We start from the raw sequence: 17990 nt of genomic DNA, 5'->3' as shown, positions 1-17990 counted from the left end.
TGACACACTTTGACGTGTGAAAATGTGGGATGTACCAAAAATGACCGGCCGAGTCCTTACGTTCTCCCCCTCTTAAACAAATATTCATCCTTGAACAAGTCTAGAACATGCCTAGAGTCTCAAAAAGGTGAGGATATCTGCTCCACATCCCCCGCTCGGCCCCCCGAGTAGCCTCATTAACTGTCTGGCCTCTCCACCGAACCTTTACTGATGCTATATTCTTCGAACTAAACTTTCGAGCCTACCGATCCAAAATGGCCACCGGCTCCACATCATAAGTTAAATCCTCATCCTAATACGACATACTGAAGTCCAAAACCTGTGACAGATCCCCATATTACTTCCAGAGCATGAAAAAATAAAACACTAGGTGAACTCCCGATAAATTAGGTGGCATGGCAAGTCTGTAGGCTACCCAGCCAACTCTCTCAAGAACCTCAAAAGGACCAATATACCTAGGGCTCAACTTGCCCTTCTTCCCGAACCTCATCACACTCTTCATAGGTGAAAATCTAAGTAGAACCTTCACCCACCATATATGCAACATCACGAGCCTTTCTGTTAGAGTAACTCTTCTTCTTGGACTGCACTGCACGAAGTCGCTCATGAATCAACTTCACTATCTCCAAAGCATCACGGACCAAATAAGTGCCCACCAACCTAGCCTTCCTAGGGTCAAACCAACCAACCGGAGAACTGCAGCGCCTCCCATATAAAGTCTCATATGAAGCCATGTGGATACTCGCCTGATAGTTGTTGTTGTAGGCGAACTTTGCTAATAGTAGAAAATGATCCCATGATCCTTCAAAATCAGTGACACAGGTTCATAACATGTCCTCCAAAGTCTGAATAGTGCGCTTAGAGTGCTCGTCCATCTGGGGATGAAATGTCATATTCAACTCGACCTGTGTGCCCAAGTCATGCTGCACTTCTCCCTAAAGATGGGATGTAAACTACATGCTTCGATCTGAGATAATAGACATGGGCACACCATAAAGGCAAACTATCTCCCAAATTCTGAAGTGTAGGTAGTCATGACTTGAATGAAGTGTGTAGAGTTGGTCAGTCTGTCACAATGACCCATACTGCATCGAATTTTCTCAAGGTCCGTGAAAGCCCAACTACAAAATCCATAATGATACACTATCACTTTCACTCCAAAATATCAAGTCTCTGAAGCAAACCATCAGGTCTCTGATGCTCATACTTCACCCGCTGATAGTTCAAACACCGACCAACATACTCAACAATATCTTTCTTCATCCTCCGCCACCAATAGTGCTGCCTCAAATCATGTTAGATCTTCACGGACCCCGAATGAATGGAGTACCGCGAACTATGGGCCTCCTCAAGAATCAACACTCACAGACCATCCATATTTGGTACACAGATCCGGCCCTAAAGTCTCAATACTCCATCATCACTGATAGTAACCTCCTTGGCATCACGGTGTTGCATTGTGTCCCTTAGGAATGCAAGTGTGGATCATCATACGTTTGCACATTGATGTATTCAAACAAGGAATACTATCATACGTTCCCCGGCCAAGTCCATTGAGAGAAAAGCTCAGTATCATTAGCCCTAAATTTTCAGTAAAATTATGAACGTAACTTGCGACAAGTTTTGTTGACTTTTGTGTCATAACTTGTTGGACTTCAAAACTTGACAAATAGATATCATACAACTAAAATACCTCATAACATCACCATCTTAACATGTTAATCACCCTGTCTCACCCCAAAAGTATGGGTTATAACATTCCCAAATTGCTGACTTTCGACGAAACTTATTTGCTTCTATTCGTTTAACTTTTGGACTTCTTATCCTCATATTCGATTATTTCTCTTATGGTTAAGCTTCTTAGGTGGCATTCCCTTGAAGAGTTACGTATATTTTAAACTTTGGTCTTTCAAGGACATTCATATGTTCAACATAGTCTCATCTTTTCTTTTGGTTTAGCTAATGTTCGTTTGCTCATCAATTAATGACTGAGGAGTACGCCTCCTTAATTCTTGCTGCTGAATATTTGGAAGAATTTGTATACTAAGCTGCCAGCATTTTTACATTGCATCCTTAGCTTAAATTCTAAACGCCCCTTGAACGGTGTCACTTATGTCCGTGCTAAGCTCTCAATAGTGGTTGTCAGGATATTGGAATTAGTACCGTTATGGTAAGTGATTCTTTGTAGGTTGCCTTTTGCTTACAAGGTTAATACCACCCATCTTTTTTGGTTCACACATTTTATTGGATCGTGATTTAACTGTCGAAGGTTATTTGTTACCACGTATGTTCACATGGATTAATTGGTCGTAGTCCTTTTTCCTTCATAGCTCCTATCTCCCCTATCATCCTCGTTCTTATGTCTTACAGTTACTAGTAGACCGTCAATACCATTATGTCATTCCTTGTATTTACTGTTATGCCCCAAACCTGGGAGGCATGGACGGCACCAGGTGCCATATTTGGCCCGAGCGTACCACTCTATAATTGTAAACTTTGGAGGGATAACCCTCAACTTAGGCCAACAAGGCCTACCCGCGAGATGACAATACCAATCAAGGCCGATGAGGCCACTGATGTTCTAAACATAAATACCACACAAGAGGGGGGGGGGGGATGATTTGTGTGGTACCCAATTTTCGCTCTAGAAGAACCTGGTTCTTCTCGGTGTTCGAACTACTACTATTTGCGGAATAAGAAGTACATAAAATAAAGAACACAAAGATTTTTACGTGGAAAACACCTGGCTCAAAGGGTGAAAAAAACCACGACCTACTACTCAGTAGGATTTTTCCAACCTTCCACTAATATCGTTGAGCCAAAATAGCATTTACAAAAACTCTTTGTAAACCTAATGATTAACTCTAATCCCATTGTAGCACACAACCTCAACTGTTTCAACTACTTCAAGTTAGCTTATAACTTGAACACTCTAAGCACCTAATACAATTGCTTCTATGAAAGCTGAAAGGTAAAACTTTAAACCACCTACTACAATTGAACTAGAATAAAAGAAAGACACAATGGAATTGGTTCTTCTATCTCGTTCAAGTAGCTTCAGGAGTGCACACTCAAATCTCATATAAATTGCTTGCAAAATTGCCTTGCTCTTTGCTCTCAATTTAGTTTAACTTCTGCGTTTGTGCAATACCTATAAAAGAGAACAATCACTGTCTTTTAATAGGTTAGTAATCAGAGTTTGATTTGGACTCAATTGCTGATCTTCTATCATAGTTGAGTCCTTGAAGATCTTAAACTCCAACACTATCTTTATCCGGATTGTGTTCTCTTCATATAAGGAGACTTTCTTCCCTTATCCAATATGCAACCTTTTCGATAAGATCAGGAGATATTGCTGCTTGATCAGTAGGACTTATCTCCTTCACGTGCATCTCACATGTGTATGTTGATCATGACTGTGCTTCACAAGATGGACCTGGTCCATAACTGAGTTCATTTGTCATTCTTCAAAACTTCACCTATTCTTGGGCCAACAGCCACAGTGAATGTCTACAACCAGCAATACCAAACGTGGTACACAGGTTTGTCAAGGCCACAATACTGATATACAAAATATACAGGACACATCTACAAGCCTCTAGAGATAACTGAATTGTATTACGGTCGGGACAGGGCCTTAACCTACCCATCAAACCTATATATATAAAATGGACTCCAAGATCTAGACCTGGTAACTCCAAAGAAGTGAAGCAAACCAACCAAGCTGATGCTTGACTCTGTCTACTGGGAAGGTCTACCCAGCTGTCTATCAGGACCTACAGGCATGAAATGCAGCATCCCCAGCAAAAAGGACGTCAGTATGAATAATGTACCGAGTATGTAAGGCACAAATATTAGTATATAAAAGACATGGAAGAAACATGGAGTAAAGGACTCAACCTGTAAGTCTGAATAGCTCTGTGAATCATGAAACATTTATACTATCATGCATATGTGTATAAATATCATTCATGCATAGGTATATGCGTACATAACATTATCAAGCCTCTGAGGGCATCGCATAATATTATCTCGAACTTAGTGGGCGAAATCATCAACGTATGCCAGCTGATCAGGTGGTGGTGCGCATATAATGCAATAACCTTTCCCCATACCCCATATACATATAGTATACGCATATATAATGCCATATGGTCATGGGTCAATATACTTGAATAAATGAATACAATGCATAATGAAGTAAGTCAATAAGATCTCTCGGAATGTCATAAGATCAATAGGCCTTCGGTTAATATCATAAATAAACTTTATCAACTTATGCATTTTTTGAGACCTATGAACAGACGATATGATAAAAGGACATATGGGGAATCAAGAACATACGCAACCTTAGTACTTCTAAGAATAGAGTCATTTGTGAAAGTTGTGTGTTTTCTCGTTTTGTTGTATCATATGGATCATGCCAAAAGGAAAGAAGGGATAGCCATACCATACCTTATCCACGAAGTTACAACTGTTGCAAAAGTTGTCGCACCTCTTACGTATGGTAATCTATATCATACAAATGATTGGTGTCAATATCGACTTCATATTCTGTTGGCAAGTTCATTTAGTCATTTTATCAAACAACTTATGTGCCTAACTTCATAGGGTATTTTATAGCTCCAATTCAACATGTTCTAGAAAAATGATCTTCATCTTCACTTTTCCGCATCCTCCCCAGGATATCCATACCTTTACATTTCCATTAATTATCTTAAAATATGTAAAAACAGCCACACAACATAGCTCAACTTCAAGTTTCATAGTTACTAGTTTCTTCCAGATCGCTCCAACAAAATTCAACCCAACACTTGTAATAACATAAGATTAGGTTATGGAAGATGAAACTTACCTCGAATATACCAATAAGCCTCTGTTCTTTAACTCACTTCAGAACCAAGTATCTTCCTATGTCGTTACAACGAGAAGGAAAGGGAGATAATGGTAACCATGATATTCTTTACGACGAACTTGCATGGTTTATCTTTGGATTAACTCTAGGATCATGGGGGAACCCTTGGAGAGCATCTATGAGGGTTTAGGAACTGTTTTGGTCGAGAAAAATGAGTTAAAACGACTTAGAGTTGGCTTATATCCAAGCTGGAGTTTTACACTAGCTTTATGGGTCCTAAGGGAGCTGCTTGCGTAGTCTCGCAAAAATGCAAATATCTCTCTACTCTGATGTCGTATCAACGAACGGTTTAATGAGTTAGAAGCTAGACTCATAGATATTTTATTTGGTATATGGATCACACCATAATTCAAAGTACAATGGGAGAAAAGCTCAGCTAGATTTGACCTAATTTTTAGCATATTTATGAATGTAACTTGTGATGACCTTTGCCAACTTTTGTTCCACAACTCACTTGACTTCAAAACATAATACACGACTATTATACGACTAAAATAACTCATAAATAACCTCTTATCTTGTTAAGCACCCTAGTGTCACCCCAAAAGTACACGTTATAACATTCCCAACTTGTCGACTTTCAATGAAACTTATTTTCTTTAATTCGTTTAGCTTCTAAGCCTTCCAACCATCTTGATACTTTTTATACATGATCTTTAGAGATTTTAACCTCCAAAGTAACATTATTAAATTACTTTATGTACTTCCAAAGATGATTTCATTTCTGAGTTTACATCAATTCACTTACGATGTTATTTTACGTGCAAAAACATGAGGTGTAACATTAATCCCCCTTTTGGAACATTCGTCCTCGAATGTTGACTGATACGCTTATTAGTTTCATAACCGGATAGCTCTTATGAATACGTTAGTACTGTCCTTGCCATATGGGATACTATTATGTGAATGAATCCACAAGCCAGGACATTCCCCCATTATGCCTCATTCTCACATCATGACATGTGGTCGGAATTCTTCTAATCTCGTAACTGTTGCTACCTTCTATCATGTAGGCTGTATGGCTTTCTCCTTGTATATGTGCCTATTTTATCTTCTCCCTTTTTTCCTCTCGCTTTAAGCAAATCTCTAGGCCTCACTTTGTGAACATATGCAGTACTATGACAAGTTGTCTCGCTGGGCCTCTGTAGGTGTAATAAAGTTGTCCGCTCGTTACTTCGTCGAACTTACGACCATTGCTATATTTTTTTCATAGACTCGGTTATCTATCCTTATGGCTTTACTTCATCTAGGTAGGTCATACTATACCATAAACCTTACTTTGGTTTTATTATTATCGAGATCTGCTACCCAACTCCCAGTTACTCTCCCTGTTTATCCTACATGTATAAATCTAAGTCCTCTAATGCTTCCTCATTACTGTTCATCTTAAGAATGACAACCTAATCTCATCTCATACTTTTGAACTTTTATCCATCTATTGGTGATTCGCCACAATGTTTATCTATAATATACCAATGATAACTTGAATTATCTTACGTAACACATTGTCACTAGGGCTCATGTCTCATCGGGGAGCATCTGCGGTGATTTGCCTAATCCACCTATGGGTGATACTGTATTCAATAATAGTATTTCATGGCATCCCAACGTGGTTCATCTTATGGGGGTATTCTAATCAGGTGCAATTCATGAAATTCCTTCTCTATGAATCATTACTCAATCGAAGAACTAAATGTCATTCTCTTATCATTTATCACAATTATACTTCAATTCTACTATCAGGGCAGCATTCCATCTCTTCTAAATGCTCCTAGTCTTAAATTCCTTTGAGTTCATTCAGGCTATACTAAGCTTTCTATAACTTATAGAAACCATCGGCTCTCTTGTTTTCATGGGCTTAATCCCGAGGAATTACCTATTCTCGTCACCTTCTCACTCGCCTTTTCTTAGCCTTACTCCTGTCTTCCTAAAAACTTATCATTCTACCATACTTTAGCTTTCGACCTACACATCTTTTTATACTACTCGCAACCTTCCTTTAACTTGCTTGCACCATAGATTTCCTTATGTTATTCTGGAACCTCAAGCAAGACATCACATCGTCTCTATCTCTTCTTTGCTCTCATAACTAGTCCTCTCCGTACCTGGAACCGATAGGTTGGAAGATGTGTCGTTGTGGACACCGCTATCACTTTTGGATAATGAATCACAGCGCTTCTAGCCCTCTATCTGAAGTATGGACTATTCAACACCTTCTACACTTGAGTATCTCGTACCTTCTTCACCTTTACCTTACTTACTGATAACGCCAAACTATGCCTTATAAAAAGACACGCGGATGTTACAAATATAATCTGAGTAATTCTGCCCAGAGTCGAACCACGGGGAATTAACCTATCAATTACTTTTGTCGGACTTACTAAATTCACAGAATCAATTTCCCCAAACTTTGTGATTAACAGTTGATGACATTTCAAACAACTAAAACTGAAAATAAATAAACAGCTGAAAATTAACTATGCTTGATTTGTAAACAACTGGAATAAGGTCTGAGGTGATGATTTCCCCCGTTGTGATTTCCTTGGTTGTATATGTCTTATAACTGTGACTTAGTTGTCTCTATCAATCATGAACTCTCCGGCTATCACAAATCTTTCTCAAGCAATTATGATAATTTACTAGACGCACTCTCTCAAGCTACGCTAGCTAGATTCACATTACAGTTCACTTAGATTGCACCCGAGGTATCGTTATCTCTAATCCAACCTCTAAACCCTCGGCTATGACTCTCGTCTATACTTCGGGAGTGATGTTGTTCAAACAACTACCTAAATATGCACTCTCTCTCAAGCAGATACATACTAAATAGGGACGGATAATTGAGGGCCCTTCCAATTAACCACAATCAAAATGTAGATGAACAAATAGAGATTAACAACCAATTCAAAACTATATTAATATAACAACCAAGTCATCCCCAACGGGTTTCACCAAAACCTTAGATTAAAATATTTAGCTACTCATAACAACGATAAAAACTACAAAAGAATTCATAATCATTGATAGAAGAATAAAGTAGGGAGAATAAAATCGTTTTACAAGTTGCCTCCTTGCCTCTCTTGCTTCTTCTCAAAAACTCGAACTCCTTCTCTATTGGACTTGTTAAACCTTTTATAGTTTTTTGTGGATTTGCTTGGACTTCCGAATTTACCCATTTTAAAACATTGTTCCCGCATCTGGACTAGCGCTAGTGGGGTTTAATTCTATTTTGGACTGCTGAACTAGAGCGGGCTTGCTAAGGCCGCGCTAATGCCCGCGCTAGTGGAGTTTTCCACTGCCAACGAGCTTTGCTCCTTTTTTTCGTCCATTATTTCCAAATTTTGCCCGGATCACCATCATAAGTCCTCATTTGATTTTTGCACTCCTGTGAAACATAAAAGTCGCCATTAGAGCCAATTTTTTGCATTAATTACACACTTACAACAGTAAAGCATCCTTAAGTTAGAGCCCGAACGTAGGCCAAACTATACAATTTAGCCTATTATCAACACCCCACACTTAAATCATTGCTAGTCCTCAAGCAATCCACTACATCCTACAAGGTTTCTTTTCTAAGCTTTTCCTTTAACGACTCACACCATGAACATTTTACAGAATTTGCAACTAGTAGTAAGCAACTTTACCTCAAGAATCAAATCTTTCGTACCATGCAACATTCGCACTTACTCAAACCACTTTATACGAGAGTCAAGACTTACCTTTCCGTTGTGAATCATATGCCCTCAGATCACACCAGAGAGTAGTTCCACATACAATGATATTTAAGACAATTAGGAACTAAGATAGAAAAATTCGCTCGCTCTCAAAAAGAACATTCACATGCCACAAAGATGCACCATAGGCTTGCCCGTAGTGTAGTACTCTACTAATCGAGCCCCACTCAATCTAAGATCAATAGGTCTTTATTTGGTTGTACTGTAGGCTGAGGGACGGGTAGGATATATTTGGGTATAGTGACTAACCTCCCTAAGCACTTTTAATACAATTACATTAACTTCAAGATCATCGTTTTTTGTCATCCAACACTCCACCACATTTATTTAAACATCCCCATACATTAGGTGCAATTTGTACAAGCTACCACTTATCAATCACTATACAATTTTTTTTATTATTTTCCGTGGTGCTTCTCTTTTTATGCTTCAACATTCTGCACCTTTTCTCTATTTCCATGGTTCCACTTCAAAAAAACCAAACCACCACCCCACACTTTTGCTTTTGCATATTTTCAATACCATTCTAGTGTTTAGTAAGAGGAAAAAGGGTTCAAACAGCAGGCTATTCAAACAATTGGGTAAGGTTCACAATGTGGTTGCCAAAGAAACAGGCTTATAGGCTCAACGTGGTTAACTAAGATGTAATGCATTCAGGTGGTTTATTTTATATGTCTGGCTCAACAAAGAAATGCCTATATCACTTCTAAAACTGAATGAAGCTACTATTTCGTTTTGCAAACACACAGGGCAAGTTCTAGGCATCAAATGTAAAGCATGGAATACAGTAACACTCACACACACATGGCACATGACTCACTCCGGATTAGTTTATCAAGACATTCTCTTTTGAGTGCTCAAGTTAGATACAAACATACAACTTTTAAGGCACTTAAACAAGATTCAACCCTTGAAGCTAAGCGTTACACTTATTGTCTATCGTGTTCAGGTGTAGAAACGCTAAGGTTTTTCCTTCGTTTTTAACTCGTAGCCCATTAATCCTAACCTAAAACAAAAACAAAAACTACCTATACCCGGTTCAAGATAAACCCTTGGAAAAGAACCGTGGCCCAAAGAAAAACCAAGGGGGGAGTTGTTACACTACCTAAAAATAAAATAAAAAATCTTTTTGTATTTTCTCTAGACTAACTTCCCTCAAGAAAATTGTCTAAAGGATCCGTCATCAGGAAGAGTCTCTATATTCCATTTTTTTTCTCGACTTAGTCCCTCAAGAACCCCGTCGAAAGAGATCCGTCGTCGGGACAAGTCATTTACTATTTTCACTTACCTGATGACTATTGTTCTAACACCAACACAATCAAAGCAAGACAAACAACCAAAGAAAACAGTTAATTGTTACAATTACAAACACACAATGAAGTATCCCTATCCCTACCCCACACTTAAATTGAGGACATGCCCTCATGGACAAGTAAATCAAAAGAAGGGAAAGGAAACTTCCCTGACTGCTCAATCCTGGTCGGAGACAGAGCCGGCGTCGACATTGCACGCCCTACCCAATGCACGGAGCCAACCCATGATGCGTTTTTCTGATTTCTTTTGCTGGGTGGCCATCTCATCAACACGTGTCCCCAGGTCAGACACTGAGGTCCGTATTTCAGCTACCTCCTGCTCCATACGGTCTAACCGTTGTCCCCAACTGGCCCTAGATAGGCCTGCAGCATCGTCGGCATGTGGTTGAGCGGGCTGCTCATCACCTACAATCTCCTCAGCATCAGCTACCTGTTGTTGTTCCTCCTCCTCCTCGTCATCACCATCATCAGAATCATGGCCAATCAATTCCTCAGCGGCTACCACTTCCTTGCCTGTAGTGACCCTCTCAGCTGTGAAAGGATGGACCACAGGAACTCGGCCATCTAAAGCAAGGTTACTCGGCACATTGGCTTGAAGGCACAACCGGGTGACAAGAGACGGGTAGTATAACCCATATCTTTGAACCCGGACCCGCTGGAACATTTCATCGTTTATGACCCTGGCCACATCAAATGGAGCATTATTCATGAAGCACCAAATGAGGCACCCTCGAGGGATATTCACTTCTGACAGGTTCTTTGAGGGTAGGAGTCGGCTATTGATAAAGTACAACCAGCATTTGGCCTCAAACTTGAGGGCTGAGGAGTGGAACTTATTCCCATATTTGTACCACTGAAGCGTGGCTCCCGGCTGACAGATAGTATCGGTGAATGTGGACCAGGAAGTATGTTTTCCACTGTATGTTTGGTATGCATCCACGTACCCCTGAGCTGGTGGAGGAAGCCTGTATAGAGTCCGGATACTCTCCAAAGAAGCATTGACCGGTCTCTTGCGCACTGTGACCGTGTAGTCCTCATGTTCTGGGAGATTCGCATAGAATTCCCTAACAAGCATGACATTGGCGGTGATCGGCTCTTCAAAAAATATGTCCAGGTTCCTTCGCCTCAACTCGAATGGTATATTTGGGCAGGTAGTCCCTAGTGCATTGGGATCCATGGCCTGTTCCGGCATAATTGTTTTGGCCTCTTTTTTGTTAAACCTGTCATGTGCCTTGGCAGACACGAACTTTTGACTATTGAAGGGCCTTGTATAAACCGACTTTCGAGGCCTTCCCCCAGTGTTGGCTCTAGCCGGGCGGCTGGAGAAGGAACCTGTTGCTTGGCGTTTGCGAGGGGTCATGGTACCTGCAAATAGTCCAACGTCAGTTCTATTTAATCAGGTGACCAAAACGTGGCTACTCAGACTTCACCATGAAATGGTCACAACACTTCCTCCAAAGAGGCATTTTAACAAACACATTGTGGCCAATGGTTAATTTTAAGCTCCAACTATCCCTTCACACAAGGAACACTACCACAATAACCCAATAAGCACACCACACAACCACATCTTGAATGTTTTCAATTTTTCAGCCCAACCTAACTATTGACATATGTTTCTACCCTAAAATAAAACTACCTCCTACTATTCAAAGTAAAAAGAGAGAAAAGAAATTAAAAAAACGAAATTAAAGAACTACAAACAAAAGTAAAGGGAGAAACACATACCAATAGCGGGAATGATAGCAAAAGTGTAAGGATTGAGGAAGAGAGGGAAGGTGGTGCTGTAGATGGTTGGGTATGGAGGAAGGAGAATGGAGGAATAGATGGAGAAGAAGAAGAAGAACTATGCCTTATAAAAAGACACGCGGACGTTGCAAATATAATCTGAGTAATTCTGCCCAGAGTCGAACCACAGGGAATTAGCCTATCAATTACTTTTCTCGGACTTACTAAATTCACTGAATCAATTTCCTCAAACTTTGTGATTAACAGTTGATGATATTTCTAACAACTAAAACTGAAAATAAATAAACGGCTGAAAATTAACTATGCTTGATTTGTAAACAACTGGAATAAGGTCTAAGGTGATGGTTTCCCCCGTTGTGATTTCCTTGGTTGTATATGTCTATAACTGTGACTTAGTTGTCTCTATCAATCATGAACTCTCCAGCTATCACAAATCTTTCTCAAGCAATTATGATAATTTACTAGACGCACTCTCTCAAGCTACGCTAGCTAGATTCACATTACAGTTCACTTAGATTGCACCCGAGGTATCGTTATCTCTAATCCAACCTCTAAATCCTCGGTTATGACTCTCGTCTATACTCCGGGAGTGATGTTGTTCAAACAACTACCTAAATATGCACTCTCTCTCAAGCAGATACATACTAAATAGGGACGGATAATTGAGGGCCCTTCCAATTAACCACAATCAAAACGTAGATGAACAAATAGAGATTAACAACCAATTCAAAACTATATTAATATAACAACCAAGTCATCCCCAACGGGTTTCACCAAAACCTTAGATTAAAATATTTAGCTAGTCATAACAACGATAAAATCTACAAAAGAATTCATAGTCATTGATAGAAGAATAAAGTAGGGAGAATAAAATCGTTTTCCAAATTGCCTCCTTGCCTCTCTTGCTTCTTCTCAAAAACTCGAACTCCTTCTCTATTGGACTTGTTAAACCTTTTATAGTTTGTGTGGATTTGCTTGGACTTCTGAATTTACCCTTTTAAAAACATTGTTCCCGCATCTGGACTAGCGCGGGCGCGCTAAGGCCACGCTACTGCCCGCGCTAGTGGGGTTTAATTCTATTTTGGACTGCTGAACTAGCGCGGGCGCACTAAGGCCGCGCTAATGCCCGCGCTAGTGGGGTTTTCCACTGCCAACGAGCTTTGCTCCTTTTTTTCGTCCATTATTTCCAAATTTTGCCCGGATAACCATCATAAGTCCTCATTTGATTATTGCACTCCTGTGAAACATAAAATTCGCCATTAGAGCCAATTTTTTGCATTATTTACACACTTAAAATAGTAAAGCATCCTTAAGTTAGAGCCCGAACGTAGGCCAAACTATACAATTTAGCCTATTATCACTTACCTTAAAATCTCGCATCGTATCTTCTATCTCTTTCATAACCTCCTCTACACAACTTGAAGCTCTACTATAATACTTGCACCGCTGGTGCATACACAATCCGGTGGGAGCTTCATACTAACTTCTTCTGAGGCTGGTATTCTTCTAACTGGCTTTATCGTAGAGCCATTATAGAATATCGCTATTTTACTATCTCTCTTGTACCTCTGATTTTAAGAGCGATTATACAATATTCTCAATCATGATTTCTATAGCTGTGTAGGTCGAATAATCAGACTCTTGATTTACTTAGCTGATGTAACTATTTAGTTTCCTCTTTTCTCTCAACCTTTATGTAGGCTTATGCTATCTTCCAATCTATGGCTCAGGATATTAGTTATTACTTTAGCCTTTCATGGACACTATGTAATATCCATGATATAATCTTCTAACAATTCAATCCTTTATCTCTGGCCTAGACTCAATTTGTTCTTTTAACCTATACCGGAGTCTTCTACGGCTGTAAGAATGTCAACATATATGTTGCAGGGATAATACTCTGAAATCTTAAGTGCATTAATAACGTAACTAACTCTAGGTTATCGATCAAACAATTCCTTTCGTTCCTTCTCAGCTTTCTTTAAACGTAAGCAATTACTTTTCCTGGTCTTTCTTCAACTTAGAGGTGTAACCCCAATACTAAACACCTACACAAAGCAACCCTGCCGCCTCACCCCCATATATACGGGTGGAGGTGTTTACCGTGAAAATGGTAACAACAATTAAATTTATAAATGGGATTCTAAAAATACGTGATCTATTCCCCAGCTAGTTTATAAGGGTGATTAGTGATAAAATATGAAGTAAGACATTAAAGATCGAGTTAGCCAAAGCGATAATCGAACCAGTAAGGGGACGTTCCCAGGCGTAGAGCAAGCCAGTAGATACCTCGGGGCCAGGCCTCAAGCCTATCTCGGGCTTATCGAGGGTAGTCGGGAAGGGGGTAACAGATAAAGTTATAAATAAATAAGGCTCTTATACAATCAATTTCGAGCTAAATGATGGAGAACAAACGAAGAAACTATAAAATGCTAAGGTGACCTCGGGGTCGATGAACACTGATAACTTAGAAGAAAGAAAGAGAGAGAGAGATATTATTGCATTATGGAGAAGTGGAGCAACATCGGCCCCTTACAAGGTGGGGCGAGTCCCCCTTATATAGGCGAGGGGACTCGGTAAAGTACGTATATATTATTTACAAGAGTAGGAAGATGGGACGGCCTGACGCAAGTCCTCTCAGCAGGCTATAGATAGACCGGCCCTGTCAGGTGTAGCCATATGCTTAAGAGACCTTTTCTCTTATCCTGACCTCGGGCCCTGCTTCCTTCGATTCAGACCTCGATGAGCCTTGAGGCCGAGAACTCGATTGTAGCCTTCCACCCTCGGGGTCTCGGGGAAGGCTTCCAAAATTGTCTTGATAGCAAAAATCAAGTCTCTGCCCTTGGGCGTTTGGCGATTCGAGCTGTAGTTGACCCTTTGATCTTTCCGGAGGTTCCGGTTGGAGAAAGCGGCATTGATGCCACGCTTTTAGGGAGTATTTTGATTTTTGGGTTCAGTCTCCAAGTCGCGTTGCGATTCGAGCTGTTGTCAACCCTTGAATCTCATTTGAGTTGTCGGCCAGCGACGGTGGCCTTTCACGTTGCTTGGTCATTGGGACCTTTTAGTATGAGGCCCGGATGCATGCTTATCCGGCAACAATGGTACTTACGTTGTTTGGTCGTAGAGACCTTTCGATATGAGGCCCGGAGGCTTTGCTTAGTTTAACTATTTTGGATTCGGTCTCCGAATCGAGTTACGATTCGAGCTCACTTTAATCCTCAAGTTGTCAATTTCCAAGCTGATGGTCGTAGAGACCTTTCGGTGTGAGGCCCGGAGGCTTTGCTTAGCCGGCGACAATGGCACTTACGCTGTTTGATGTGAGGCCCGAAGGCTTTTTATAGGCTTTGCTTCCTCTCGTTAAGGTCTTATTGATTGTTTTGCTTGACCCGTCGTCAGTTCTAAAAGAACCTCGATTTCAAGTCATAGTCGGCGATGTTTTGAGCACCTTGGAATGTTCATAGCCCATTGGTCGAGTAGATCGACGCTTTTGCAATTTTGGAGTCGACGTGGTCGTGACTCGTTTTTTTCCTGTTGAGGGAAGCCTGTGTTTAATCAGTTCTTTCCCAAGTAGATTCGGAGGATTTTTTAGCAACAGTCGGGCGTCCCCGAGTCGCGTTTTTTGGGTTGTAGCAGCCGTTTCGACCGGAGTCGTGTGCGTTTGGCCGGGGCCATTTTCGATCCTGAGAAGCAGTTTTAGGCGTCTACACCGAGGGTATGCCCTATAGGGATTTTTAGAAATGCGACGTATAGCCTAAACTGCGGGATTTTTCATGCATGTTGAGGTCTTACAGTTTGCCATGCCTGTTGAGGTCTTACAGTGTATGGAGAATAGATCTGGTTTTGCCGAAGAGGCTGCCTTAGGCGTCTTACAATTTCGGATTTTCCAGTGCGTGGCGATTGGCGACAGTCTCCGAGTCGTTGATTTTACTTGAAGACAGCTTTTCATGAGCTCGGAGTTGTTTCTGGGGGCTTGATGAGCCCGGAGTTCCGACCCTGGGGTTGTGCAAGTTGTCAAATTGCTCATGTTGAGTCTCCGAATATATCAGATTAGTTTAGGCTTCAATACCGCCTTTTATAGACTTGGAGCCATATCGTGAGGGCTTTGTGAGCCTAGAGCCTAGAGCCCCGACCCTGGGGTCGTGGGGGTACTGAATTGTTTGAGTCTCCAGGTGTTTCGGGACGCATTTGATGGAGAGGTTTTTTGCTGAGGATAAGCCGAAATATTTTTCTTTGAGGCGTCGAATGCTTAGAAAATATTCTTTATTGCTTGGCAAAAATATAAGTTGTAAATACATGTTGTCCTGTTGTTGTGAGTCTGGTCCACATGGGTGTGACTCCCCTAATTATCCGATGTGCTTCTGTGATTCCATATTGGAAAATTTTGAGAGAGATCATGGACTTGTCGGATCCCTTCCCTGGGGACATGCAGTTCTGCTAATAATCTTGTTGGCGGAACCTTCTTCCTGATAGAAACCCGATCGAGGAAAGAATGCCCGGCGGCCCCGTGGTGGCCACGGATCCTCGATCGGGATCCAGAGCTACTGAATGCCTCAGCTGGCTGCCTGCGTACAGATTAGCAACAAGAAAGGAAAGAGAAATGATAAAAAAGAAACTCGTTCCAGGGAGTAGGCCCGCGCAGTCGTATTCCTCGTCCGGCTAGGTCTGGCCGCGAGGACGTGATTGTCCTACCTACCTTTACACCTTTAGAGGTACGCCGGTCATGTGCGTGGCGTAGGGCGAGGATCTCCTCCTGTCGCTTGTAGCTAGATGCTTTGACTTCGCGTCTGTCACGGGGTTTTATACCTTTGGAGGAGTAGGGCCGGAATTGTGTCCCGGGCGATGTATTCGTTGTTGTCCGTACGAAGCGTCTGCGTCCTGCGTCGCTCGACGTATTAGCCTGAGCTCAGGCGGGCCACTCAGGGGGAGCGATTTGGTAGTTGTGGGAATCGCCACTGGGGACATACCAGCGATCCAGCCCAAGAGCGACGTTGGTCCGGATCGTCCTATTGGCTTTGGCCCGACATCGTCGGTATAACTTTGGCTAATACACCTGTACCCATAAATATTTTTTTTAATTGAAATGAGTTTTTGAATAAAAGAAGGGCATTACCGATGCGTTAATGTGATGCCGAGGTGGAATCTCGGTTCCTTTCCTCGAGCGAGAGAGGTGTCCTTGGGGAGCATTCCCTTTCGGGACGAGCACTTGCAATTCTACTTCTACGGATCTTAGCGGGGGTGCCGCTATCCTTAACAGTTGTGACGATATGCCACAGCAGGCTGGCTCTGTTTTTTTCGATTTCCCCTTGTCCGTGGAGCTGGATCCGGGTTTGCTTACTTGGCGATGCTTTGTGGTTACCTTTTTGGATGGCGTAGTGCTGCTCTTTTGGGTTCTGTAAGCTCCGAGACATTCGTGATTCTTCATGGTGGCCACGGTTTCCTTGGAGGGTTTTGCTTGAATAGGTCCGAGCCACCCGGAGTTCTCGGCTTCACTTATGGTGACCACTATGCTGGAACATGCAACGTTGAAGTTGAGCTCTATCCGGGCGAGGCTTCCTTGTCGTTTGTGTCTCGTTGAATCTGTACCATTGGAGGTTCCTCGAAGTGTCGTCTTCGGGCTACTGCCTTGTTGTTGAAGATACGCTGTACCTCGGATCGTCTCTTCCGTTCGTGTCGTGTGGATGATGGCTCCTTTCATTCAGTGCCGGCCTTCTCTGTTGGACTCTGCCTGGATACACGATCCCGAGGAGTTTTCGAGGGTTGTCCACTGCTCTGACTTGGGTCTGGTGTTGGTTGCTGGTATTATGACCAAGCCTCGACCGGATATTCGACTAAGCTCTGCTTGAACTGCTCCGAAGCTGCCGGGTATGCTTTGTTTGGGTTTTGGGCGAGGCCCATGCCACCCCGCTTTTCGGGACCGGGAGCGGTCTCGTCCATCTTGTCGGAGAGCGGGGTGCGGCTTCCTGTGATATTTTATTTCTTCTTTTCTCCGGCCTTCGGTGCATTAAGCCCTTTTGGCACTATTTTGATGGCGTTGGCGTTGGCGTGTGCTTCCACGGATCGCGCTAGTATGGTGGGCGGGTCCCCGAGATTAGATGTCGAACAATGATGCCGCGTTGTGGTTTCTTCAGGGGAATTTCTTCAAAAATTCTCCTCATCGGACGGGCCGAGAGTTCTCCATTTTGGAGGTCGCCATCCCTGGAACGGGCCGTGCGTGAGTGGTGATGCACCTGTGAGGACTAAGGTCCTGTCACTCCCAGGGAATTCATCTCTTCTTCATAA

At 41.9% G+C, this 17990-nt stretch overlaps 1 protein-coding gene across 1 annotated transcript; it reads right to left on the bottom strand.

The window, feature by feature from the left end:
- Window positions 513-1263, bottom strand: LOC109232602. The gene is made up of 2 exons (XM_019398362.1): window positions 1185-1263; window positions 513-802 (listed from the first exon to the last, which is right to left on the bottom strand). The coding sequence occupies exons 1-2, from the start codon at window positions 1261-1263 to the stop codon at window positions 513-515; spliced, it is 369 nt and encodes a 122-aa protein (XP_019253907.1).

This window comes from Nicotiana attenuata, chromosome 9, assembly GCF_001879085.1.
Source record: "Nicotiana attenuata strain UT chromosome 9, NIATTr2, whole genome shotgun sequence".
Classification (NCBI taxonomy): domain Eukaryota; kingdom Viridiplantae; phylum Streptophyta; class Magnoliopsida; order Solanales; family Solanaceae; genus Nicotiana; species Nicotiana attenuata.
Note: the sequence above shows the minus strand (reverse complement) of the source record. Positions and strands in the feature narration are given on the sequence as shown.

What these genes read in the sequence shown, in the direction of transcription:
- LOC109232602 (XM_019398362.1), bottom strand. Translation starts at nt 1,263, where the DNA reads ATGAAGAAAGATATTGTTGAGTATGTTGGTCGGTGTTTGAACTATCAG. An exon ending in TGAGCATCAGAGACCTGATG is followed by an intron (nt 803 to 1,184) that starts GTTTGCTTCAGA and finishes CTGATTTTGAAG; the next exon opens with GATCATGGGATCATTTTCTA.